This window comes from Neovison vison, chromosome 7 (assembly GCF_020171115.1).
Source record: "Neovison vison isolate M4711 chromosome 7, ASM_NN_V1, whole genome shotgun sequence".
Lineage (NCBI taxonomy): Eukaryota > Metazoa > Chordata > Mammalia > Carnivora > Mustelidae > Neogale > Neogale vison.
Genome location: NC_058097.1, coordinates 178,782,634 through 178,805,949, shown reverse-complemented (window position 1 = coordinate 178,805,949; position 23,316 = coordinate 178,782,634). Strand labels below are relative to the sequence as shown.

Genomic DNA, 23,316 nt, shown 5'->3' with positions numbered 1-23,316 from the left:
TGTTCTGAAATGGAGTAAGTAGTTCCTGCGTTTTAAAATTTTATCATCAGGCTACCAAATCAATCTATTGTGCTTATCTTTCCTTACAAAAAAAAAAAAAATCAACCTACTGATTTTTTTAAAAAATAAACTTTCCCAATAAAAGAATAATTTAAAACTAGTTAAAATTGAAAGTTAAAGCTATTCCCAGGATTCCTTGCCATTTTTGCTTCTTTGTCTTTTCTGGTTGATCTCTCCTCTCAGTTCCCAGAGTACTCATGATTCCCCAATCTCCCCTGCAACCTCATTCAATTCTCATTCCTTAGAATACTTCAGACTTCTATATCCTCTCATCTAAATTCACATTGTCTTAGTATGTTGAGTCAATGACCTGTCCTTCATACCAAGGTGTGATTGATTAGTTGATAACACGCTCAAGTGTTACTTCATCAGTAAGAATGTGTTTTCACACATAGAAGGGCTCTAACAGTTGGCCAGTCTACCCTTTTGTAAAGCAAAGGCCATTTCCGGTTCTGAGGTGAGACCACCACCCATCTTTGACTCTTTGTCTAAAGCTTGATGTATCATTTAGGATGAGACCAATACCTAAACAGCAGCAAATAGCTAAGGGTTATTTTTCTCTGTGAAAAGCCAGAGGTAGGTAGTTGAGGACTGATACTGTGGCCCAGTGGTGTCTTCATTCCAGATTCCTTCCAGATTTCTGTTCTGCCATCCCTAGCACAGGGCTTTAATCATAGAAGTTTACCTCGTGGTTGCAATATAGCAGCTACAGTCATATTCTATTCCAGAAATAGATGGATGAGGAAGGGTAATGAGAAAAGGGACAAATTAAATGGAAAGTAAAATCAAACATAGGGCTGGAGGGGTAAACCAACCAGGTCTCCAGCAGTGATGAGGAGGATAGAGAAGGGAGGCAGGGGGTATTGAACACGGGCAGCATAAAGACCTGCTGGGAAGAACTTGGAATTCCACAAGTAAGACATGCTTACAGGTCTGAGTTAGGGCTGTAGCAGTGGGAGTAGAGTGAAAAGAGGATGAAACAGTTCTCTACAAAAGAAAGTAAGTAGGAGTTGGTGATCAGATGTGAAAGAGGAGAAGAAATCAAAGGTGATTCCCAGGCTTCTGGCTTCATTTATGTAAAAGAAAATGCAGGAAATCAAGCTGGACACTGGAGATGAGATTTGGGTATATTTTGAATTCAAGATGCCTGTAGGCCTTACAGATTCCAGCAATCAGTTGGGTGTGAATATGAAGACCGAGAGTGGTCAGGGATGGACAATAAGGATTTGCAAATGATCTGCAAACATACATATCCCCAAAGCAAAACTAAGCGGATGCAGTATCCTCTCCGAGGAAGCACACAGCAAAGGACTCAGTCCAATCCTGGCAACACCGGATTTAGAAGAGGTAGTGGAAAAGACTCAAGACTGAAAGATCAAGAAGCTGGAAGCAAAACTAGGAGAGCGTGGCATCTCAGAATCCAAGAGTTCAAGGAGGGAACAGCTAACAGGTTAGCTAACAGCTAACAGGATGTGTATGAGAAAATGCATGTGAAAGAGTTCCGTAAACAAGGAAATACATGTATTCACTGTTTTAAGCAGACACATTTTAAATATCAAAGCAAGTCCTGGTTTGAGACTTCCATTCATTGAGAGGAAAACCAAGATTTGGGCACCACCAGTGGAAAGTCATTCCCTGACATCCCAAAGCCACCAGAGGTAGGTCATGGTAGGTCATTGGAGAAGGCACATGTCATAATCGGTTATCATATAATTTCCCTGCATAAAATGTATCTCAGGCACTCATGCAAAAAAAAGGAGACTGGGTGGGGGCACGTGGGTGGCTCAGTGGGTTAAAGCCTCTACCTCCTGCTCAGGTCATGATCCCAGAGTCCTGGATCGAGCCCTGCATCCGGCTCGCTGCTCTGCAGGGAGCCTCCTTCCTCCTCTCTCTCTGCCTGTCTCTTCACCTACTTGTGATCTCTGTCTGTCAAATAAGCAAAATCTTCAATAAATAAATAAAATTTTCAAAGGAGACTGGGGCTGCAAACCGGATTGGATAGCCAGCCCTGCCAAAGTGGGAGCTTGGCACCAGCACAAGAAAGTTTTTTGAAACATTATAATATATTTTTAAATGAAAGGAACATCAGAATTCAGGGAGTTACATATTTTTGTTTCCTGTAACAAATCGGAGGAGGACACTATACATTTTCTGTCTTGGGGATTTTAAAGGTCATTCTACTCGTAGTCACAGTTTTTTTGTTTGTCTGTTTTTTAAAGATTTTATTTATTCATGAGAGAGAGAGAGGCAGAGGGATGTAGCAGCAGGGAGCCACGTGCGGGACTTGGGGATCACCACCTGAGCCAAAGCCAGATGCTTAACCGACTGAGCCACCCAGGTGTGCCGAGGTCTCCCTCTTTCTGATCCTGGGCGGTGGAGCCTGTCACCCTGCGAGGAGTGGCTGCCCGGCTGCATGGCCAGAGCTGATTGCCCGGCCGTCGCTCGGGTGTTCTGAGAACGCAGGGTAAGTGCCAAGGGTCTGCACCCCGCGATAGGACCCGGGTGACCTTGCACTCCCAGACCGGGGCGGTCGGGTCGGGCGGAGCCTCGGTGGGGGCGTGGCCTGCGGGAGGGGGCGGAGTCCGGCCCACCCAGGCTATAAAGACGGGCGGGGCGGAGCGCGCAAACCGCGCGGTGTTAGCTGCGGGACCGGTTTGCGGGAAGGTAAGGTCCGAGGCGGGGAAGGGCCCGAGCAGCACCCCGACCTTCCCCGAGCCTGCGGCCCCAGCGAGCTTAAGCCGGCGTCTGGGTCCGGGCGGGCGGAGGCCCCCGAAGCAGGGCGTTGCTGCGGCCGTCCTCTCCAGACCCCTCCGAGCCGCCCGCGGCCCGCAACATCCCTGCACCCCAGGCCTTTGGTGGCCTTTCTGGGACTCCCCAGGGAGCCCGGCGGAACGCTGGCTTCCTTTGTGAACAAAAAGAGAAGCGCGGGGAACGGGGGAGGAAGAGGGCGCTCTTCCCGAAACACCCCAGATTCCGCGCGCCGTGCCCTCCATGGCGGCTGCGGTATCTTCCCGGAACCCCGCCGCCTGCCCTCGCCTCACTGTAGGGAAGCTGTCGGAGCTTAGAGAGGCGACATCGCGCCTTGAAAGGAGGTTAGCCCGCTCCCCTATCAGGCGAGTGGTCACAGGCGTGGTCTAGACGTACCAATTTGGAATTGGGGAAAAGGACGGGGCCGAAAGGTAGACATTTTAAGTCAGTCTGGTGTGGCGTTGTGCTTGGCGGGGCTCCACCGCTCCCGGAGTCTGTCAGCCGGGTTTTAAAGATACGTTAGCTAGTGGTTTTTTGTGGTTGCGGGTGAGAAGCAGGTTCTCCCCGGATGCTGGAAAGGTGCCGAGTTAACGGGTCCCGTTTGCCCCTTCGCTGGCACACACGCCCCGTGTCCGGGAAACGGCCTCTCGGAGGGTGGCACACTGAGCGCGGGCATCTGTGACTCACGCTGGCGGCGGCTCCTGACACTGTGTCCGCGGGAGGCCCCGTTCGTGAAACAGTACACCCCTCCGCTGGCGCCGATCATTGTATCCTTATCGAGGGTGTTTTCCCGTCCGCTGTGTCCATTTTGAAGGCGCCGCCCGCCGTGACCAGCTGAGTCTTAAAAAATCCTGTTCTCACCCGGTGGTGACTTTCCTGAAGAGGTCAGGGGGGCCCCCAGCGGAGACCTGGCTCCCCACCCCTTTCACCTGCAATATTGCCACTTCTTTCTAAACAAATCAGCCCCTATGTTACCGATTTAGAGACAGAGCGCCTCTGTCTCTATGTGATAATAAATTTTTGTTAGCATGTGATAATAAATTTTTGAAAGGGAGGGAGAGACTTCAAAAGCAGTGGTTAACCCAGAGTTGATTTGGTGTTCAGTTCACAGGGAAACACTTCCTTTCCACCATTGTGTCCGGCCTTGTCTGGCTTAATTTGTTGCCTCTGGAATCCGCCTAGAATCAGGTACAATTTGAAGCCTGGTGCGCAGTGAGCAGAACTGGTGAGGTTGCACTTCCCTACCTGGTTCGTGTGTCACAGGTTAGTGGTTAGGGGCCGGGCAATACCCCAGGGTTTGAACCGTGGCTCTGCTGTTTACTGGCTGGGTAATCCTGAGCAAGCTCTTCAGCTTCCCCTTCATATCAGTAAAATAATAGACCCATTCTTCATAGGGTGTTATCAGAACTAACGGAGATAATTAGTGGAAATCAGTGTGGCACCTGTTTGTGGAGAAAAGTGATGGCTGTTAGTATTTTAGGGACTGTTGCTGTGACCCCACAGCAGCTGTTCTTTTTCCCCACTGGGGCATCTCACTCCCAGTCCTCCACGAAATCCACACCAAGCTCAGAATGTTCACTGAGGAGTTGGCAACATTTCCCCAAACTGGTTATTAACTGTGGTGAGAAGTGTATAATCCCAGGGTGGGGAGGGAGTAGCCTCCCTGAGATCCACAGAGGCCTGTAACTTGGGGCTTCTGTATTTTCAAAGCAAAAACGGGAAACCTTTTGCTGAACCCTCATGTAAGGAGAACAGCCCATCATGCTGCATGGTTTGGAAGATGAAAGCCCACATTAAAAGGGCTTTGGAATGATGACAACTGGTGTGTAATGGAATTCATCTTTCACCGCTACAGGTCCAAGCTTTTGAACAAAAGCAGATTTTTAAAAATTCCTGGAGCTATAACTTCGGGCCAGGCTATCACAAACAAAGCCAAGCCCAGAGGTGCTTGAGGTTTTCCAAAGGGGAAGACATATTTTTACCTAAGCCCCCGATCTTTGTACAGATCTTCGATGAACCTTCCACTGTGCATGCATAATCTCAAAGGGCAGGGCCTAGAGGAGGATCTCTCAGAAGAGGCCCTCTTGGGAAAATTCTCCAGCACTTGGCAGCCCTGGAACAGATGGCAGAGCGGGCCCTCCTGAGGCAAGCTGCCAATTCATGTGGTTTAAAGAGTTTTGGGGTGGTCGTCTCTGCCAGCAGGACCTCAGGGTGACTGGGGGGGGCTGGCCGTTATGAAGGCGGCTTTCTCTTTGCCTCTGCCTTCTGATGCAGTGACTTCTTGAACTGAGTAGTTGATTTCTGTCTGGGCATCTCTGCGTGCATGGCCCCTGCAGGCGAGGTATGTGGCCAGGATGATAAGTACACAAAGCTCCAGGCCTCCTGACAGTAATGCTAAGCCCCACTTGTGAGCTCCCAGCCCCTGCTGAATGGAAGTGGGTCCACCCTGTGTTGTTCTGCCACAGTTTGTTGCCTTGGGACAGGTAACTTCATACCCTGGGCCTCTGAGAATTTTCCAGAAAATGAGCACATTGGGTTTTATTTTTGAGGACACTTCTAGCCTTAATGTTCATCAGCCTCTAAGGCACCACGGTCCTCGGAGCAGGGACGAAACTGCTGTGAGTCTCTTGCAACCTGTGCTGATGTAAAGTCTCCTTTCCATGGCCTCAGCTTAACTATTTGGTTTCAGAAGCTCAATTCATAAGAAGTCTCTCCTCCAGAGCATTTAACCTCAGACCTGGGTTTAAATGCTGCTCTATGTCCCAGTTTTCTATTGCTTCCGAAACAAATCACCACAAATTTGGTAGCTTAATGCAGATTTATCAACCTTAAGGTTTCCTCTGTCAGAAGTCTGTCCCAGGCCTCACTGGGGCTGCATCCTTTCTGGAGGCTTTTTTTTTTTTTTTTTTTTTTTTTTTAAGTGAGAGAGTGAATGTGTGAGCAGGGTGAATAGGGGCAGAGGGAGAAGTAGAGAGAATCTTAAGCAGGCTCCATGCCCGGCATGGAGCCCAGTGCAGGGCTCAACCTCACAACCTTGAGTTCGGGAGCTGAGCTAAAATCAAGAGTCAGATGCTTAACCAACTGAGCCACCTAGGCACCCCAAGATTTTATTTTTAAGTAATCTCTACACCCAACATGGGACTCAAACTTACAACCCTGAGATCAAGAGTCGCATGTTCCACAGACTGAGGCCCTCTTGCTGCTTCTGTTTTCCCATCTCTCTGATAGACCCTGCTGCCTTCCTCATCCTCTTCATTGTAATCACCCACGTGATTCTGGATAATCCAGAACCATCTGTAACCTTAATCTCCTCTACAAAGTCACTTGCCATCTAAGGTAGCCCCGGGATTAGGGTGTGGACATCTCTCGGGAGAAGTGTTATTTATCCTGTCTACCGCTGTTGCCTTAGTTCAATCCCTACCTCAACCCTCAGTTCCCTCCTTTGATAAACAGAGGCAGGAATTAAATTTACTTTACGGCATTGTAGGAGGATTTGGTGTAGTTACGTCAAACACCAGTGTAGCAACTGGCCATAACTTTTGCTCACTGAAAGAAGTGTTTGCTTACAGCTGGCATTCGGTGACATCGGACCCCAGTGTCATCACACGGGCCCATAAAAGAAGCAGCCTTTAATTATTTAATCAGAACGGACAGCTTCTCTCTTAACATTGTGAGAGAAGCTTCCAACCCGATCTAAAGTAGCCTGACCCTTGTCCCAGGTCCCCCACTAACCCAGTGGTTCTCAGTGTGTGCCTGGTTAGAAATGCAGAATCTTGGGTCCCGAAACCTGGAGAGTCAGAATCTCTAGATGGGACTCAGCATCTGAGCTTACCCGCCCTCCAGATGATTTTTTTGGCCACTCAAGGTCTAGAACCAGTACTGTGTCCTTATTTTATGTTCCTCCTAGTCTTTAGCTCTAGCTGGTGTCCACCTCTGGTAGCTTGCCAAGAGCAGGGCCTTGCCTGTTCAGCGGGTCACTAATGCAGTGTCTGCTCCCAGCAGACAGTTGTTGTCGAGACTGAAACTACTTCACAGTAGTAAAGAGACCCACCAGTGAATTCCTTTCTTTTGTTTCAGTTACATCATTAAATAGTGTGTTAAATGCTTTATAGTTAAATTCCTGTGACTCGTTAAATGGATAGATATTTGGAAGGACTGGTTGGGGCTTTTGGATGGACAGTAACGTGTCTTTGTTTTCCTTTTAAAATAATGGCTTCTGGGGGAATAATGGAATCTAGGCTCACACTATCCATAAATTTGCTACCCAAAACATTTCTGGGAACTTGACAGGGAATGCCTGTGCTTGTAAATCACCTTGCAATGTCTTAGCTTCCTTTTATATCTCAGCGGATCCGAGTGAGTAAATAGTGATCAGACTGACATGCATTTGTTCACGTGCTTCTTCCTTAACCTGCTATGTTTTGGTCCACATTGGCCTATGAACTTCTCAAGTCTTATTCTTATGTTTTATCATTATATAAAACCATATTACCCTTTCACAAGTGAGGAGTGGAAGTAAAGGGTTGTTGGACTATTTGAAGGTCGTGTGAGTTGGCAGCAGTGTGGGATTAGAATGTAGGTCTCTCTCTCTCAGGACTTCTAGAAAATCCCCTGAGCCTCGTGTTTTACAAATACGGAGTATGACTAAAATAATTGCTGTCAGACAGACTCAGGAGAGTATGTGTACACGAAACCTTTTTTTACCTCAGAGAAGCCAATTCTGAAAGGTAGTATGTATGTTTTACGCCTAATCAGGTTCAGTAGTAGAAAATAAAAAGTTAAGAAGCAACAAGTGAAATTGTTCGTAAGTACATTACCACCCTGCTATCATTTCGAGGGCTCTTTCTATAAAAATGTCTACTGCTAAGAGAATATATTTCGGTATGAATAAGCTACCAATAGTTCTACCATTCTTTCAACCACAGGTTCTGAAAATGTTCAGAAAAGGTGGTACGGTATTCTAAGCATTGTATCTTTAAGAAACAGGAATAAGATTATAGCTTATCTTTAGACTGGCTTTTTCCTTAATACTTAATTCCTCATGGCTGTGCACTCCTCCCAAGGAATTATATACTCATTTACTTCCAGGCACATCTGTTGCCAGATGTTTGCTATTTTAAACAATGGGTATGTATCCTTGAGTGAGTAAGGAGTATTTTCATTTACCTCATCCTGTGATGAGATGCCAGAACTTGTGAGTCAAGTGCAGAACCTCCCAGGAAAACCTGTCAGAACTCCCTGAGGCTGGCTTCAGGTGAGTTTTACAACCCCAAAATGGTGTTTCCACTGGGCTCACCCGTCTTTATTCAGTGGACCTTATTCAGAGTGGCTGTGGTCTGTTTGCAGTCATTATATTCACTTCGGCTGTTTCAATGAGTTCATATGTTTGGAAAAGAGAGCGTTGAGGCCCTCTGGGTGCCACTTGCATGGAAGCGTTTGGCGTGGGTGGGTTGGAGGAGTCAGTCCCACTCCTTTGCCTCAGCCACCATCCGATGAACATGCATCATTTAAAGTGTCCAGTGGGGCTGGACCAGGGGGAAATATTTGAAATCAGGAGGTTCAGTTTGTTTGTGTTTTCATTCCGAGAAAGACTTGCCAAGGGGCACCTGGGTGGCTCAGTTAGTTAAGCGTCTGCTTTTTGGCTCAGGTCAGGATCTCAGAGTCCCAAGATCGAGTCCCACACCCAGCTCTCTGCTCAGCAGGGAGTCTGCTTCTCCCCACCCCCTCTGTACACTCTCTCTCTCTCTCCCAAATAAATAAGTAAATAAATAAATAAATAAAATGGCTCCAAACACTTATAGTAAAAAAGAAGAAAAGAAAAAAGATTTGTGAAAAGGTAGGTGATAGATGCCTCCCCGAAGGGAAACATTATTATGTGCGGATTTCCCCAGTATTTCTGATTATGGAAGTCATGCCTGGCTCCTGAGAGAACAGTTGAGGAAAGTATGGCAGAAAGCAAAGGGTCAGGAAGAGAAATAAGAAATCATAAGGAATCCTGCATAGCATCCTCTACTGTCAACATTTTGGGGGCATTTATAAAATCACTTGAAAACAAGCAGGTCTTTCGCGTCCTCTCTCGCCCCCAACTCCACAACAACATTTTGCCCTAGGAAATGGTATATTTTTGTCATGGTTGTTGTTGAAGACTTGGTCCTACTTCAGTTTGAACAGCTTCCCCTTGGTATCCACACACTGGCCCCTTGCTTCCTCCACGATCTCTGCCCTCCTGCAGCCAAGTGACCCTGCTGTGACCCTCAGCCAGCTGGGTGGCATGTTGAAACCAAGACCTGACACCCCTTCCAACCCAAAAAGCTGGGGGCTGCTCGATGTTTGGGGCCTGAGATGTCTGCGGTCCATTCATTTCAGGGTGTTTGTCTGGGTTCCTCACCTACGGCTCCCTACTGCACCCACCCTCCTGCAGCCCTCGCCCCCAACACCCCCTCCCTACCCAGCTGCTTCCTCCCTGTAACCTCACGGCTTTGCAGTAAGGCTGTAGTGGCGCCTCCCGAGTGCCAGGCATTGTTCCCTGCGGTCTGTGTCCTTATCCCCAGGCTGGCGGAAGGAAGAGAAGCTCAGAGGTTGAGTTAACCGTAGAAGAGGAAGAGCCAGAGCTGCCCGATGCCATGATCGAACTCTCCAGACCAGACGGGAAAGCCTCTCCCTTCCCCAGTTCTTGGTTTCTTTTCTGCTTTTGTCTAGGAGAGGTTCTTTGTCATGTGGTCCATCCAGGAACCCTGCTCCGTGTGGGGTGGCATCCTGTTTGTCTCTCGTGGTGGTGTCATTCACGCTAATGGTCACTCCCGGGGACCTGATCCCAGCAGTTCCCGCCAGCCTGATGCCTCTCCAGCTCCTGAGCTGGGTGGGGAGCTCCCTCCACCTCCTCCAGGGGGGACTCTGGATGTTGTAGCCATTGTGCTCACGTAGCTCCTGCTCCTCAGATGGATTCCTTCCTCCCCTTGCTCACTTGCAGGCAGCTGTTCTCCACAGACCAGAGCCCTGCCTCACTTGAGCATGTAAATCCTTCTCTCTCTCCAGAAACTCTTGAGCGAGAAAAGGCAGTGTGGGGAGCTGGCAGGGGGCTGAGGCCCGGGTCACTCACTGGCGAGGGGAGAGTGGCTGGGGCTCCAGGCTGGGGACACGGATTGCCAGCAGGAGGGGCTGAGTGAGGCCTCTTCCTCATCTGTTAGGGGCCAGAGACCTCAGGGCCCCCACCTCTCAGGGTCAGGGGACAGGAAGAAAGACCTGCGGTTACTCAGATTCTCAAATGGGAGGTGCGGTAGACGTCCCCGTCCAGGTCAGGGCATGAGGCCTGTGGGGGACAACCACCACTTCCTTGTGCTTGGCTGTATTTCAAGCACATACTCGCTTAACTTGTTTTATCCCATTGAATCCTCACAGTGTTGGGAAGTGCCTCTGCTACCCCCATTGTTACAGCTGAGGTAAAAGTGGCTCCCGGGGCAGTGACTGAGCTGGCCCTGAGGGCCGGGCCTCTGGTCCACCAGCGTCTGAGCTCTCCACCGCTGTCCTTGGCCACCTCACGTCCTCACTGTGCAGGGTTGCTGAGGGCAACTAAGCCCCAGCAGGGTCAGCATGGGGGCGGGGGTGGCCATTCATAGGCTATTGTAGATATTGAAGACCCCAGAGGGAAGAGGACGTTACTCAACTTGCAAAGGAAGGCTGGGCTCTGTTTGATTTTCTTCCTGGGTCCCCCACCCAGGAAGGCAACCTGCCTCTTTCATCCAGGCATGACCTCCTCTGTGTATTTGACTTTGGGCAATGCCAGAACCTGTTCTTTCTGCTTCTCAACCCTCCCTTGACCTTGATTGGTTTCTGAGCAGCAGATGACCTTCAGAGGTATAGAGATGACATTCCTAACAAGGTTGGGGCTGTTCACCCAGCCAGAGCTCCGGGAAGTCCCGGCCTGTGGGGCTGAGAGGAGGAGAGCATGGGCACCCTGGTTTAGAGGCGCTCTTGCTTCCTTGTTTTGGGGTGGGGTCAGGGAAGTAGCGGCGGGATTGGGAGCCCCCTTAGATCTGCCACTCATGGTTTAGACTTAGACAACAAGAAACGCTCTGTGTTTTAGCTTCCTTGTCAGGTGAAAGGAGGGTTTGAGTCATTTCCGCCATCTCTTTTCCTTCCCTGATGCTCACTGCCACAACACTTAGGCATTAATGTAAGGGCACTGGTCATCGAAGTTACCAGGACCCCTCTTTATTTCCCCAGACAACAAGGCGCTGTCTGCATCACGCTTGCTAAGACGGGGAGCCAGAGCTTCTGGGCCTGCTGAACCCTTGCCTCCTATTCTGTGCAGAAAGCCTGCCAGTGCCCTCCAGGGTCACCGCTTTAGTCTGACACACTTAGTGGCATGGCCTGGAGAGATGGCCCTTGCTAGGCCCCCATGCTCAGCCAGCATCTTGGGGTGGGCCAGTGCGGTGGGAATTATAGTCGCTGTATTATTTTTCTCGTATTCTCATTTGACTCAATAGCCCTTATGGGGAAGAAAGTGTTATCCCCACTGCATGATCACGACCACTGCGACTTGGAGGGACTGAGGTTTCGTCAAAGGTAACTCTTTTCTCCTGGCCACTGTAGGTGGGAGCTGGGGCAGAGCCTGGCTCTCGCTGACGCTTGGCCTGCTCTGCGTTGACTCCCAGTAGCTGCCCCTTTTGCCAGGACGGGGAGCATTTCTTCAGTAACCTGAGGTCTGGGGGCAAGAGGAGGGACCAGGAAAGCACCTTGGCTCATAGCATCCCAGACCATTTCTTTCTGTGCTAACTTCTTCCTCATGTTTCCTGAAGGCTCCAGGCCTTCCTCCTGTCGGTTTCTGAAATAGTCCTTTGTTGGTGCATGACAACCCTCTGTGTCCCTTCCTTGTAGATTCTGTGGACAATCACCATGGGAAGCAAAGGAGGCTTCATCCTTCTGCTCATCCTCGCTGTGCTCTGCCGTTCAGGTGAGTGGTCCCGGGGACACGGATTTAGAGCATCTAGGTCACCTTGGTCAGAAGCTTCCTTTTTCTTAGGCCTCAGGGAGACAGAGTGGATGCCACTGGCCTCGGACCTGGCTTTGCTTCTTTTGCCTTCCAGTGTGACAGGTCTAGGACTATGTGACAGCTCCTTCCTACATGACATTCTTGCTCTCCTTGGAGCACCTTCCTGAGTGACACCCCATCCTGGGTGACAGTAGCTTTCGGGGGAGAGCAGGCCTGGGGGGTCCATGCAACAGCTAAAGTTTCTCCCTCTCACCAGCTGTTGGCGACCCCAGTGGGCCCCATCTTTAAAGTGCTGAGCTCCTTCTGCACGGGGGTGACTGCTGTGTGATAATGACGAGGACAATGATGACAATCTTAGAAGCAGTGGCAGCAGCCCGTTCGCAGCATTCATGTGGCTACCGCTGTCCTCAGCATTTTGTGTGCACTCGGTTACTGAATCCTCATGTCAGCTCTGTGGAGTAGGTCCTGTTTTTGCCATCGTTTTAGCAATGAGCAGAGTAAGGCCCAAAGAGATGAAGTAATTTGTAAAATGTCACACAGAAGTGGTGGAGCCCGAATTTGAGCCCCAGTGGACTGGCACCAGAGTGTGCTCTGAACTCCTTCCCAGCCGCCCCTCCCTGGTTTCTGGAAGTAGTTGCATGTTCCCGAGTCTTAGTTCTTTAATGGTAGAAACACCTTTGTTACTGGGGCACCTGGGTGGCTCAGTCAGTTAGATGTTCAACTCTTGATTTCTGCTCAGGTCCTGACCTTAGGGTCGTGTGACTGAGTCCCGGATCAGGCTCCACACACAGTGGGGAGTCTGCCTCTCCCTCTGCCCCTTCCCCTGCTCACTCACTCACTCTCTCAAATAAATAAATAAATCTTTAAAAAAAAAAAAAAAAAGGAACAGCTGTGTTACTTGCTTTGCTTCATGATAAGGATCAAATGTTTTTTTTCTGCCTCTGTCTGGTTAGTTCGGCCAGTTTTTCAGAGGTTTTCTTTGGTGGGGGAGAGGCAGAAAGGGAAGTAGTGACGCAAGGAGCGATGAAGAGATCTCTGCCGTGTCGGAGCATGTCTTAGATACTGTTAGCGTTAGCAACTACTCTGTACTGGATTTTTCCTGTGTCCTAGGGACGGGGCCAAGCCTAGTCTTGCTTATCCCTTCCAACCACCCCATGAGGGATCTTTGTTGTTATTCCCATTTTACAGTTGAGGGAACTAAGGCAAAGAAGGAATTTGCCCAAGGACACGTTTGGATATGCTTTCCCTTTCTGAGAAAAAAGAGCCCTCATGACCTGCCTTCCCCACCTCTGTTACTGGCTCCTGGGGTCGGTGGTGATGGGGCTCACGACATGCTCGTCTGTCTTCTTCAGCCCGGTGTGTTTCCTGTGATTAGAATTGCCTCCTCGTGCCCAGTCTCCCCCAGTCGGCATCTGCTTGGGTTTGGGGCCAGCGCCCATGGTGTGACAGGTCCCCAGCCCTTTCACAGAGAGGCAGGGTCCCTCCGGAACTCGAGCCCACACAGGGAGACGCTTCCCTGGCTGCTGCCTGGGCTCTGAGGAAAATGCAGGGAATCCTCCCTCTCACCTCCATTAGCCCAGAGTCGGATCCCCTCACAGTTTGTGCCCTTTCCTTTCCTGCTCTGGACTGTTAGAAGAACGTCACAGTTAAACCAAGCTCGGGTTTCAGAACTGATGGCCTGAGTTTGAGTCCCAACTCTCCCTTTGTAACGTGGGAGATCTGGTTTTCTCTTCAAACACGGAGCTGGAGGTCCCAGAGCCTACCTCTCGTGACAATCCAGAACTTCGCCTGGAGGTATACGGGATCCCTGCACACCCCAAATGAACACAGTAGCTGTATCTCTGCCCCACAAAAAGTTAAGGGTGGGCTTTGGTTCCTCTGTTTTCAGCAGGTTCTCTAGAAGCCGAATGAGGTCTGGCTTTAGCCAGGAGAAGTCAGTCCTCAGAACAGCCTTTTCAGGTGACCCTCCCAAGTATCCAGGCTAGAACATTCTTCCCTCTTATATCCTCCCCTCCCATGCACGTGTACACGTCTGGAACAGGGAGAGGACTCCAGAAAGATCACATCTTCATCCCTTCTCATGGTGGCTCCGCTCTCACATAGGCCCGACTAACCCTAACAGTGGGAGGGAGGAGGCAGAGCGGGCTGACGGAGCCCGGCCCCTGGTTGTGGAGGCTCTCCCTCACTGTGCTGCTTTGGGTGTCCTTCGGGTGCCCTTGGGTGAGCCACTTCACTTCTGCAGGCATCTGTCTTGTCATCTGCAAACAAAGTGGGCAGGGGAGCTTTTTTGGACTGACATTTCAAAGGTTAATCTGGAACCTTCATAAGTCAGAGGGCCCTGTGCTCGATGGGATTTCACACTGGTGAAGGCAGTGTGGCCATTTTATATGTTACAGAGAGCTTGATTCCTGTGGTGCTCAGATAGTGACGAGCCACTTTCTTCTGGCTTTCTGGAGAATTCCCCTGCTCTGTGTGATGAATGTAGGCTTTGGACTTAGAATCAGCTCTTGGGTTCTAAAACCCACACTTGGTCTGGGTTTAACATTTCATTCTTCTATGAGATTTTACAGATTTCATCTTTGAAAATGTCTTTTCACACAGATAGGTACTAACGGATAACTGAGTATCAGTCTAGGAGAATGTGATTGAACAGAGTGTAGTCATGGCCTAGAAGGCATTTATAGAATTCTGTTACTTTTTTCTCCTGATAGTTTCCTTTTAATATCTCATTACGTTACAGATTAAGCATTTCCTTTTTGTTTTTAAATCACTTCTAGTTGAAGGTAAGAGGAATCTTCTCAATTTCCTGGTTACGTGGATTTTATTATTTATTTATTTACTTTTAAAATTTTATTCACTTATTTATCAGAGAAAGGTGTGGGGAGGCACAAGCAGGGGGAGCAGCAGGCTCTCTGCTGAGCAGAGAACCGGATGTGAGACTTGATCCCAGGACCCTGGGATCATGACCTGAGCCGAAGGCAGACACTGAACCAACTGAGCCAGCCAGGTGTCCCAGTTATATGGATTTTGAAATATGGAGATTCCTTTTGCACTTCTATCAGGGTCCAAAAAATGCTGCTGGAACTGTAGTTTGAGGTTGGGAAAATGTATCTGCTACAGGGTTGTGTGGGAAGGGAAGCATGCCGTGAGTTTCTGACCTCGGCCCCAGACCAGTGGTGGTGGTGGGCTCCCTTTTGCTGTCAGGAGGACAAGTCAATGGTGATCTTACAAGCACTGACAGATTTTGTTCCTGACTCTAGGTCATAGCCTGACATGCTACGCCTGTATTGACCGTGAAACCTGCAACAAGACCACTGTTTGTTCAGTTAATCATGACGCGTGTCTGTTGGTCAAAGCTGGTAAGAGTGTGCCCCTTTCCTATCTCCTCAGGGTAATGGGATGATGAGGGCACCGGAAAAAAATGTGTGTCACACTCATTCTCAGGAGACCTGCATTCAACAAGTAATGGTTACCATTTAAGAAATAAAAATAAAAGCACCCTTCAATCTTATTCTATTTTTCTACTCTCTACCACAAAGTCCTTCTAGGGGCATCATCAGGGAATAAGCTGAACGTGTCCGGTAGACTCATAAAAGGATCGGGAGACCCACAAGTTCAGAAAACCCTGATAGAGAGGTGGAGAAGATTAATTTCCCTAGAAAGGAGAAATCCCTCAGTAAGTAAGGACACATCAGCGTTATCCTGTCAGACTGGATGATCTGATGATCATTTTGATGGAAAGTTTTGGAATGTGGATAAGATTCCGATTCCTATATGGGAGGTCCTTGATTCTTTTGGGGGACAGGTCCTCTGCTTCCAGAGGACCACAATCATTAATTATTAATCTGGAAAGCACAGTAAGGCCCCTGGAGAGAATGTAGCCGTTTATTCCACAGATATTGGAAGATCAGTTATGAGTGAGTACATCCGTCAAGTTGACCCTGATCATCTGTGTCTCTTGGACCTCCCCACTACAAGAAGTGTAATTTCCAAATGAGAGAATAAAGGCAATATTATGTGTAGAGGAAGAATTAGATTCGCAGCTAGGAGCTCTGAACTCCAACCTCTGTCCTGCCTCCAGAGAGTTTTCTCTGCCTGTGGCTTTTGATTTATGAAATGTGTACATTGGATGGTAGAGGAGAGGAGGTAGAGTAGAGCCAGAATTTTTTCCCAGCTCTCAAATCCCAGTGTTTCCTACTGGATTGTTAAACCTTTATCGAAAAATTTTCCAACTTGATTTAAGTATAATTGACAGGTAAAAATCGTGTATATTTGAGGTGTATAGTGTGATGATCTGAAACTCGTGTCCACCGGGAAATGATTACCGCAGTGGTCTCATTAATACATCCATCAGCTCCCATAGTTACCCCTTTTGTGTGTGATGAGAACACTAAGCTCTACCCTCTTAGCAAATTTCAAGAACATAATAATGGTATTAGTGACTAGCCCCATCACGCTATAGATTAGATACCCAGAGCTTACTCATCTTACAATGAATTGTTCAGTTTTTAAAAGTGGTTCAGGCAAATAACAAGACACACCTATTCAGAGTGGTCAGAATCCAGAAATGCTAGCAAGGGTGTGGTGCAGCGGGCGCTCTTGTTCTCTGCTCACGGGAATGCAGAACGGTACAGCTTGGCAGTTTCTTAATAAGCTAAACATACTCTCACCCATGATCAATAGTCACTGAGTATTTACCCAAAGAAATTGAAAACCCATGTCCACACAAAAGCCTGCACAAAGATGTTTGTAGTAGTTAAGACGTGGAAGCAACCAACATGTCCTTTGGAAAGGGAATGGGTCAACGGACTGTACGCTGTAGTGCGTCCAGACAGTGGACTAAAAAGAAGTGAGCTATCAAGCCATGAAAAGACATGAAGGAAATTTCAATACATATTAGTAAGTGGAACAAGCCAATCTGCAAAGGCTACATCGTGGATCATTCCAGCTGTAGAACATTTTGGAACAGGCAAAACAAGGAGACCATAAAGAGGTCCGCGGTTGCCAGGGATTATTAGGAAGGAGGGAGGGATGAAAAGGTGGAACATGGGATTTTAAGGCAACAAAACGACTCTGTAAGATACTGTACTGGTGGATATTTGTCCTGCTTTGTCAGACCCCATACGACACCCAGAGCAAACCCAGTGTAAATCACGGACTTTGAGCAATAATGGTGAATCCATGTCATTTCGTCAGTTGTCACAAGTAGACCACTCTGGCGGGGGACGCTAAGAACAGGTTCTTTAGGGTCGGGAGGGGTCCCAGGGGGCTAAATGGGAACTCTGTACTTTCTGCTCAGTTTTGCTGTGAATCTCAAGCTCCTCTAAAGAATAAAATCTATTTTTCAGAAGGACAATATGAATCTTAAATATTTTTCTTCTTCATGAACTTAAGTCCTAAGACTTCAGCTTTGCATGTGATGATAGCAGTTCTGGAAATAGAGAAATTCTGACCTCACAGTAAGACAGATCCTACCAGAGCACCTCAGTCCCCCTCCAGCTCGGATTGATGTCACCTGGGAGACGCATGGCACACTGTCCCCACAAACATGAGTCAAAAGTCAGGTACTCCAGTGGAGAAATCACTCCACTACTCTAACCACACCCCACCCCCTCCCCTGCTGTAAAAGGGGAACATTTCTCTCCCAGGGTCAGTGGACAGATAGAGGAGAAAAGGGTTATGTGGGTGCTGTACAGATGAAGTCTAGAAGAGAGGAGGCAGGTGCTGGGTGTTCATTCAGCCACTATTTACTTGCATCCCAGCCAGTCCCAGAACTAGAAACCACGTGCTTATTAGACTCTGGCATAAGCCTTTGGTGAAAGCACGCAGTGATCATTGTCGTGATAACCTTCTGAATCAGGGGCGTGCGTAGAGGTGCCAAGGACAATGAGGGACTGTTTCTTGGTGATGTTAGACTCAAACTGAAGTCTTCAAAGAGATCAGGGATGATGGGCCCAGCAGAGAGAAACTCTAACATTCCGGGGACCTCTGATAATCCACTTTATTTGGGTAATTCTGCTAGTGGCCTGGTGAGGAGCTCTCCATACGCAAATGAGATCATTGAAGTAGAATCCTTGGCTCACTGCAGGCCGAGTAAATGATTCATTGGTAGCAATTACTAATCAACTACTGTCAGCTTTCTCCAGGCTGTTAGGCGCCTCCAGTTAAAATTCTGGGAACTTGAATGTTTTTCCAGCTCCGGTTCCTAGTTAGGATCACGTAAGGCAGTAACTCCTGCTCTTCACAGCATCCTCTAGTTCAATATTAGCACTTAGTACTACTATTATATTAGTACTTTGGGAAGTACTTGCTTAAGTACTTATCAAAAATAGAGGCCCTGGAACAGTCTGTGGCCTCTGCCACTTGACCAGACTTCGTTAGAAGCCAGCCCAAATGCTCGTAACCCCTCTGAGGCGCAAGATGGAAGAGTTACACTGGCAGTTACAGATATAGTTAAGTTCCCAGCTAGGAATGAAATTAAGTTAGTTACAAGTCCTTAACAAGGAAATAGGCATCTGTATGGGGTTTTTGTTTTTGTTTTTGTGTTTTTTTTCTTTCCAGCACAGAGGATAATAGGAGAGTGATCCCAGGGCCAGCACCGTCCCTTCTCTGTCGGGGTGTGTCCAGCAGCTAGCACACCATCTTGTGGAGAGGAAAATTGACCATAATGCTTCTCAACCAGCACACTGGTTTTCCCTTAACATAATTTTTCTGAATATTCAAAAACCACAAAAGATACTTGGCATAGATACTTTGGGCCTTTGTTTTTCAATGTATATAGAAACTGGGACCATAATGGCATGTTTTTTGGGAAACTCTTCCTGTATTACTGAACCATCTAATGATTTTTAAATGAAGTTTAAAATATTTTGAAAATAAATCCACCCGATGACTTTTAAAAAAAATCTCAATTCATATAGAAATATATAAATGAAGGGTAGTCTTCTGGGAAGGCAACCCCAAGAATCCTTGAGAGTCTTTCAGAGAAAATGAGCGCATTTACCCCCAGACTTAGACTTCATTTATGCATATGGCCCCTGTTCTACATCCTGGTCTGCATCCATTCTATCGAGATCAAATTCCCGTACCAGAAAATGTACATTTTACAGTGTACAATTCAGTGGCTTATAGTATCCTCACAGGGTTGCACCAGTTTCACCACTAACTCCAGAATATTTTTATCCCGAAAAGCAATCGCACATCCATTAGCAGTCCCTCCCCACCACTCCTCACACGCCCCGGCAGTTACTAATCTACTTGCTGTCTCCGTGGATTTTCCTGTTCCGAATTTACTAGAAACTGAATCATGCAATGGCTGTGGCCTTTGTGACTGGCTTTTTCCACCAAGCAGAATGCCTTTAAGGCTCACCCATGTCATGAAAAGTATCAGGACCTCCAGTCCTTTTTGTGGCTGAATCACACTCCACTTTTTGTCGCTCTGTTCACCTGTCTTCTGGGTTTCCACTCGGTCGCTGTTTTGAGTCATGCTGCTCTGAACAAGCTTTTGTGTGTGAATGTAGTTTTCAGTTCTCCTGGGTAGACCCCACGTAGAAGTGGAATGGCTGGGTCATATGGTAACTTTTTTTTTTTGGGGGGGGGAGTATAGTTGACACAATATTATGATAGTTTCAGGTGATTAACTTAGGGATTTGACAAGTGTGTGCGTGATGCTGTGTTCACGAGTATACCTATCACGTGTCCCCTTATATTGCTGTTACAGTAGCATTGACTGAATTCCCTACACCGTCCTGTCTTCCCATGACATGTGTTCCTTAACTGGACGCCTGTACCTCCCTCTCCCCTTCACCCGTTTTTACCAACCACCCCACTCCTTCCCTCCTGGCAACTACCAGTCTATTCTCTGTATTTATAGGTCTGATTCTGCTTTCTATTTATTTATTTGTTTGTTTTTTAGATTCCACTTATGAGTAGAATCATATAGGATTTGTATTTTTCAGTCTGTACTGAGTATAGTACCCTGAAAGCACAGTACCCTCCATGTGTGTTGTCTCCAGTGGCACGATCTCGTCCTTTTTTTATGGCCACATGATATTCCAGTGTGTGTGTGTGTGTCTGTGTGTGTGTACCACATCTTTATTCATCTATCAGTGGACATGTGGGCTCCTTCCATGTCTTGGCTATTGTAAATAATGCTGCCATAAGCATAGGGGTGCATGTATCTTTTCAGATTGGTGTTTTTGCTTTCTTTGGGTAAAGGCCCAGCAGAAGAATTACTGGATCATAATGTATCTGTAACTCTATTTTTTAACTTTTTGAGTACTTGCCAGACTTTTCCAGAGGATCAGTGCCATTTTGCCTTCCCACCAGTGGAGGAAACAGGTTTCCAGTCTCTCCACTTCATCATCAACCCTTGTTCTTTCCCGGTTTCTGGGTTAAAGCCGTCATATCGGGTGCGAAGGAAAGCTCATTGTGGTTTTGATTTGTATTTTCCTAGTGACTGATTATATCAAACATCTTTTCCTGTGCTGCTGGGCCATCTGTGTATCTTTTTTGAGGAAATCTCTGCATCTTTTGCTCATGTTTGTATTTTCATTATTGAGTTGTGAGAGTGTTTTCTATAGTCTGGATACTAGACTCATCAGTTATATGATTTGCAAACATTTTCTCCCTTTTTGCAGTTGTCTTTTGTTTTCTATAGTGCTCATTGAGGCACAAAAGTTTTTCATTTTGATGAAGTCCAATTTATCCATTTTCCTACATTTCTTTAAACTCAGACTCCACTTTGACACATGCAGGCCTGTGTCCTTCCTTACCTACCTGGACTTCCATTGTATGGAACTGTACCCTAATTTTTTCAAACGTTTCTTTAGTAATGGACTGATATTTGTCTTTTAGTTTCTTGCTGTGACAGACAGTGATGCCGTGACCATTCTCGAGCATCTCTCTTATTAACCTTTTCACAAGTGATGTCCTAGAGTAAATTCTAGAAGTAGGATTGTTGGATCAAAGGGCAAATGGGCTTAAAAATTGTATCAAACTTCTAATAAAACATCAGCTTGATTGGCTGTTGCAGCACAAACTCTCCAGACTCTGATGAATTAGGGAAAAGTTCCGCCTTGACCTGTATCATCATTTGCCTAGTTGTTCCCTTTTCCAGCCCGACAAGGATACCCATTCCCACCCAGATGTCTCTGCCACTGGAAGTGGCTATGTTCTAGGAAATAGAACCGAGAGGTCAGAGGCGGGTACAGAACTGTCCCTGCTTGCTTGCTTACCCTTGTGTGTGTCTTTCCCCCACAGATCCAAAACTTTTTTACCGCCAGTGTTGGAAGTTTGATGACTGCAGCTACCTCTCTATCTCCAAAGCCCTGGGGCTGAAGAAGCTCGAGTACAGCTGTTGCCAGAAGGACCTGTGCAACGGGAGTGCCAGGGTCTCTGGGATGACAGCGTTGATGCTGCTCCCCTTGCTGGCGGCAGCCTTGACGCTTTGTCTCTAAATCAACACCGGGAGGCCTTCTCCTAAACTTTCCGTGTCTCCGTATACTCCTTATTTCCTTGGCTGCTGCATGCCCACAGCTTTATTTCACCTGTCCCGTTGGGCAAGACTAACACTAGTTTGGGCAACTTGGTGACAAGAGAGGCTCTGAGAGACGTTGAAGGTCAGTCCTGTGGGCAGCGAAGACCCGTCGGAGGGACATGGTATAAAAGGGTGCAGCACGTGCGATCTGAGCTCGGCCGCACGTTTCTTCCTCGGCTTTTCACAAGAGCAGCCTCGCAGGGACAGCTTGGGTACCTCAGATCCTCTGCAGGGCCCGGTCATGGTTATTTCCCCTCTGATGGCTTGGAGGTGATTTTTAAATACTCTGATCTGGAGGGGAGGGCGGTGGTACTGGGACAGGGGGTTCTTTTCGACAGCCTCTCCCAGGGAATGCTTTCATCCTCTCCCTTTATGGCACCCGCGCTGCCAAGCAGGCCCGACCACGCTCCCACATGCGGGCTGTTGGGGAGCGGCCGGGAGATTCTCAGTGCTGGGTGATCGCAGTGACCTTTGTAGTCTCAACTCGCGGGTGCCTGGCAGGGAAGGAGGGGAGCTTTCCACACGGCAGGGCCTTGAACTCCCAGGTCTGTCTTCCGAAAAGTAGCAGTGGCTAAAATCAGAGTTTTCCTCTATCACTCGGTTGTGAATGGGCTTTGCTTGTCTGCAGTAGAGAAACTTAGCATCTAATAATGATGTGTGAAAATTATTCCTTCAACTTTTGCATCAGATTGGTGGGGTATCTTGGCTTTGTCACACGCAGTTAAAGTCTGAACGTTGGGACACTCTGTTAAAAATAACTCGTAGTGGGGCACCTGGGTGGCTCAGTGGGTTAAAGCCTCTGCCTTCGGCTCAAGTCATGGTCCCAGGGTCCTGGGATTGAGCCCCGCATCGGGCTCTCTGCTCAGCAGGGAGTCTGCTTCCCCGTCTCTCTCTGCCTGCCTCTCTGCCTACTTGAAATCTCGAGATATCTGTCAAATAAATAAATAAAATCTTTAAAAAAAAAAAAAAACTCGTAGTATTAAGGGTTCCTATTTTAAGTAGTAGTGGTAGCAGGTCTCTTCTTTTGCGTCTGGATGCTATGTCACCCTGGCGGCAGGATCCTCTCGGGCTGCAGCGGGGGCCTCCAGATGTCCTCGTGAATAGCAGCAGGGGTGCGTTTAGCCAACGACACCTGGCCTGCGTAGCCTCCTGGCTGACTTAGCACAATTTGCTGAAGAGACATTTGTCAAGGTTATTAGCATAATAACCAATGTTGAGGCTTTCAGAAGCACTCCTGGTTTCCTAAAAAGTGGTACACTTTTTTTTTTTTTTAAGATTTTATTTATTTATTTGACAGAGAGACAGAGATCACAAATAGGCAGAGAGGCAGGCAGAGAGAGAGGGGAAAGCAGGCTCCCTGCCAAGCAGAGAGCCAGATGCGGGGCTTGATCCCAGGACCTTGGGATCATGACCTGAGGTGAAGGCAGAGGCCTAACCCACTGAGCCACCCAGGCGCCCCTAAAAGTGTTACACCTTTTGAGGAAGAGTTTTGCCTTTTTCTTGGGGCTGTTCCTGAATAATTTGCAAGATCCAGCAGTCGGAAGGACACTTGTTTTCTTATCATCTCGGCTGTCTCTAACAGCACAGCTTGGCTTTTTGCAGATGAAGGTGGGACTTCAGGATTAACATTTTTTTTCACTCCCTTGCTCATGTAATCTATGTAACAGGCTGGAATGACTGATGCCTTTCTGAAAATAAAATGTAATCAAGTGCATGTGTGTGGTTCTTGGCCCAGAAGGAGAGCAGTGTCTGCCGGGTGCCCAGGGGCAGCAGGAGGAAGAGAATCTGTGCTGGGTCTGTCAGCTTCTTCCTGTCCACGCCCAACCTCAAACAGACACAGGTCGGGGCTTCCTCATCAAAACCTAGCAATGCCTTGGTGCTCTGGGTTCCCAGTGTCTTTTCTCACATCGTCTTTCATTCTCTTGTCCAAGACAAAATACTACAGGGAACTCTTTGCTCACTAGGCCTTCTTCTGCCC

The 23,316-nt window shown here is 47.8% G+C and overlaps 1 protein-coding gene across 1 annotated transcript; it reads left to right on the top strand.

Moving 5' to 3' along the window:
* Nucleotides 1-2,645: 2,645 nt before the first annotated feature.
* Nucleotides 2,646-22,175, top strand: CD59 (CD59 molecule (CD59 blood group)). The gene is made up of 4 exons (XM_044259050.1): nucleotides 2,646-2,724; nucleotides 11,686-11,761; nucleotides 15,061-15,159; nucleotides 21,062-22,175. Exons 2-4 carry the CDS (start codon nucleotides 11,704-11,706, stop codon nucleotides 21,256-21,258), a joined length of 354 nt encoding a protein of 117 aa, XP_044114985.1. The 5' UTR covers nucleotides 2,646-2,724; nucleotides 11,686-11,703; the 3' UTR covers nucleotides 21,259-22,175.
* The last annotated feature ends 1,141 nt before the right edge of the window (nucleotides 22,176-23,316 follow it).

Excerpts from the sequence above, each read along its gene's own strand:
- CD59 (XM_044259050.1), top strand. The coding sequence starts at position 11,704 with ATGGGAAGCAAAGGAGGCTTCATCCTTCTGCTCATCCTCGCTGTGCTC. Across the intron at positions 11,762-15,060 it reads CGCTGTGCTCTGCCGTTCAG|GTCATAGCCTGACATGCTAC; the intron begins GTGAGTGGTCCC and ends TCCTGACTCTAG. Across the intron at positions 15,160-21,061 it reads GTGTCTGTTGGTCAAAGCTG|ATCCAAAACTTTTTTACCGC; the intron begins GTAAGAGTGTGC and ends TTTCCCCCACAG.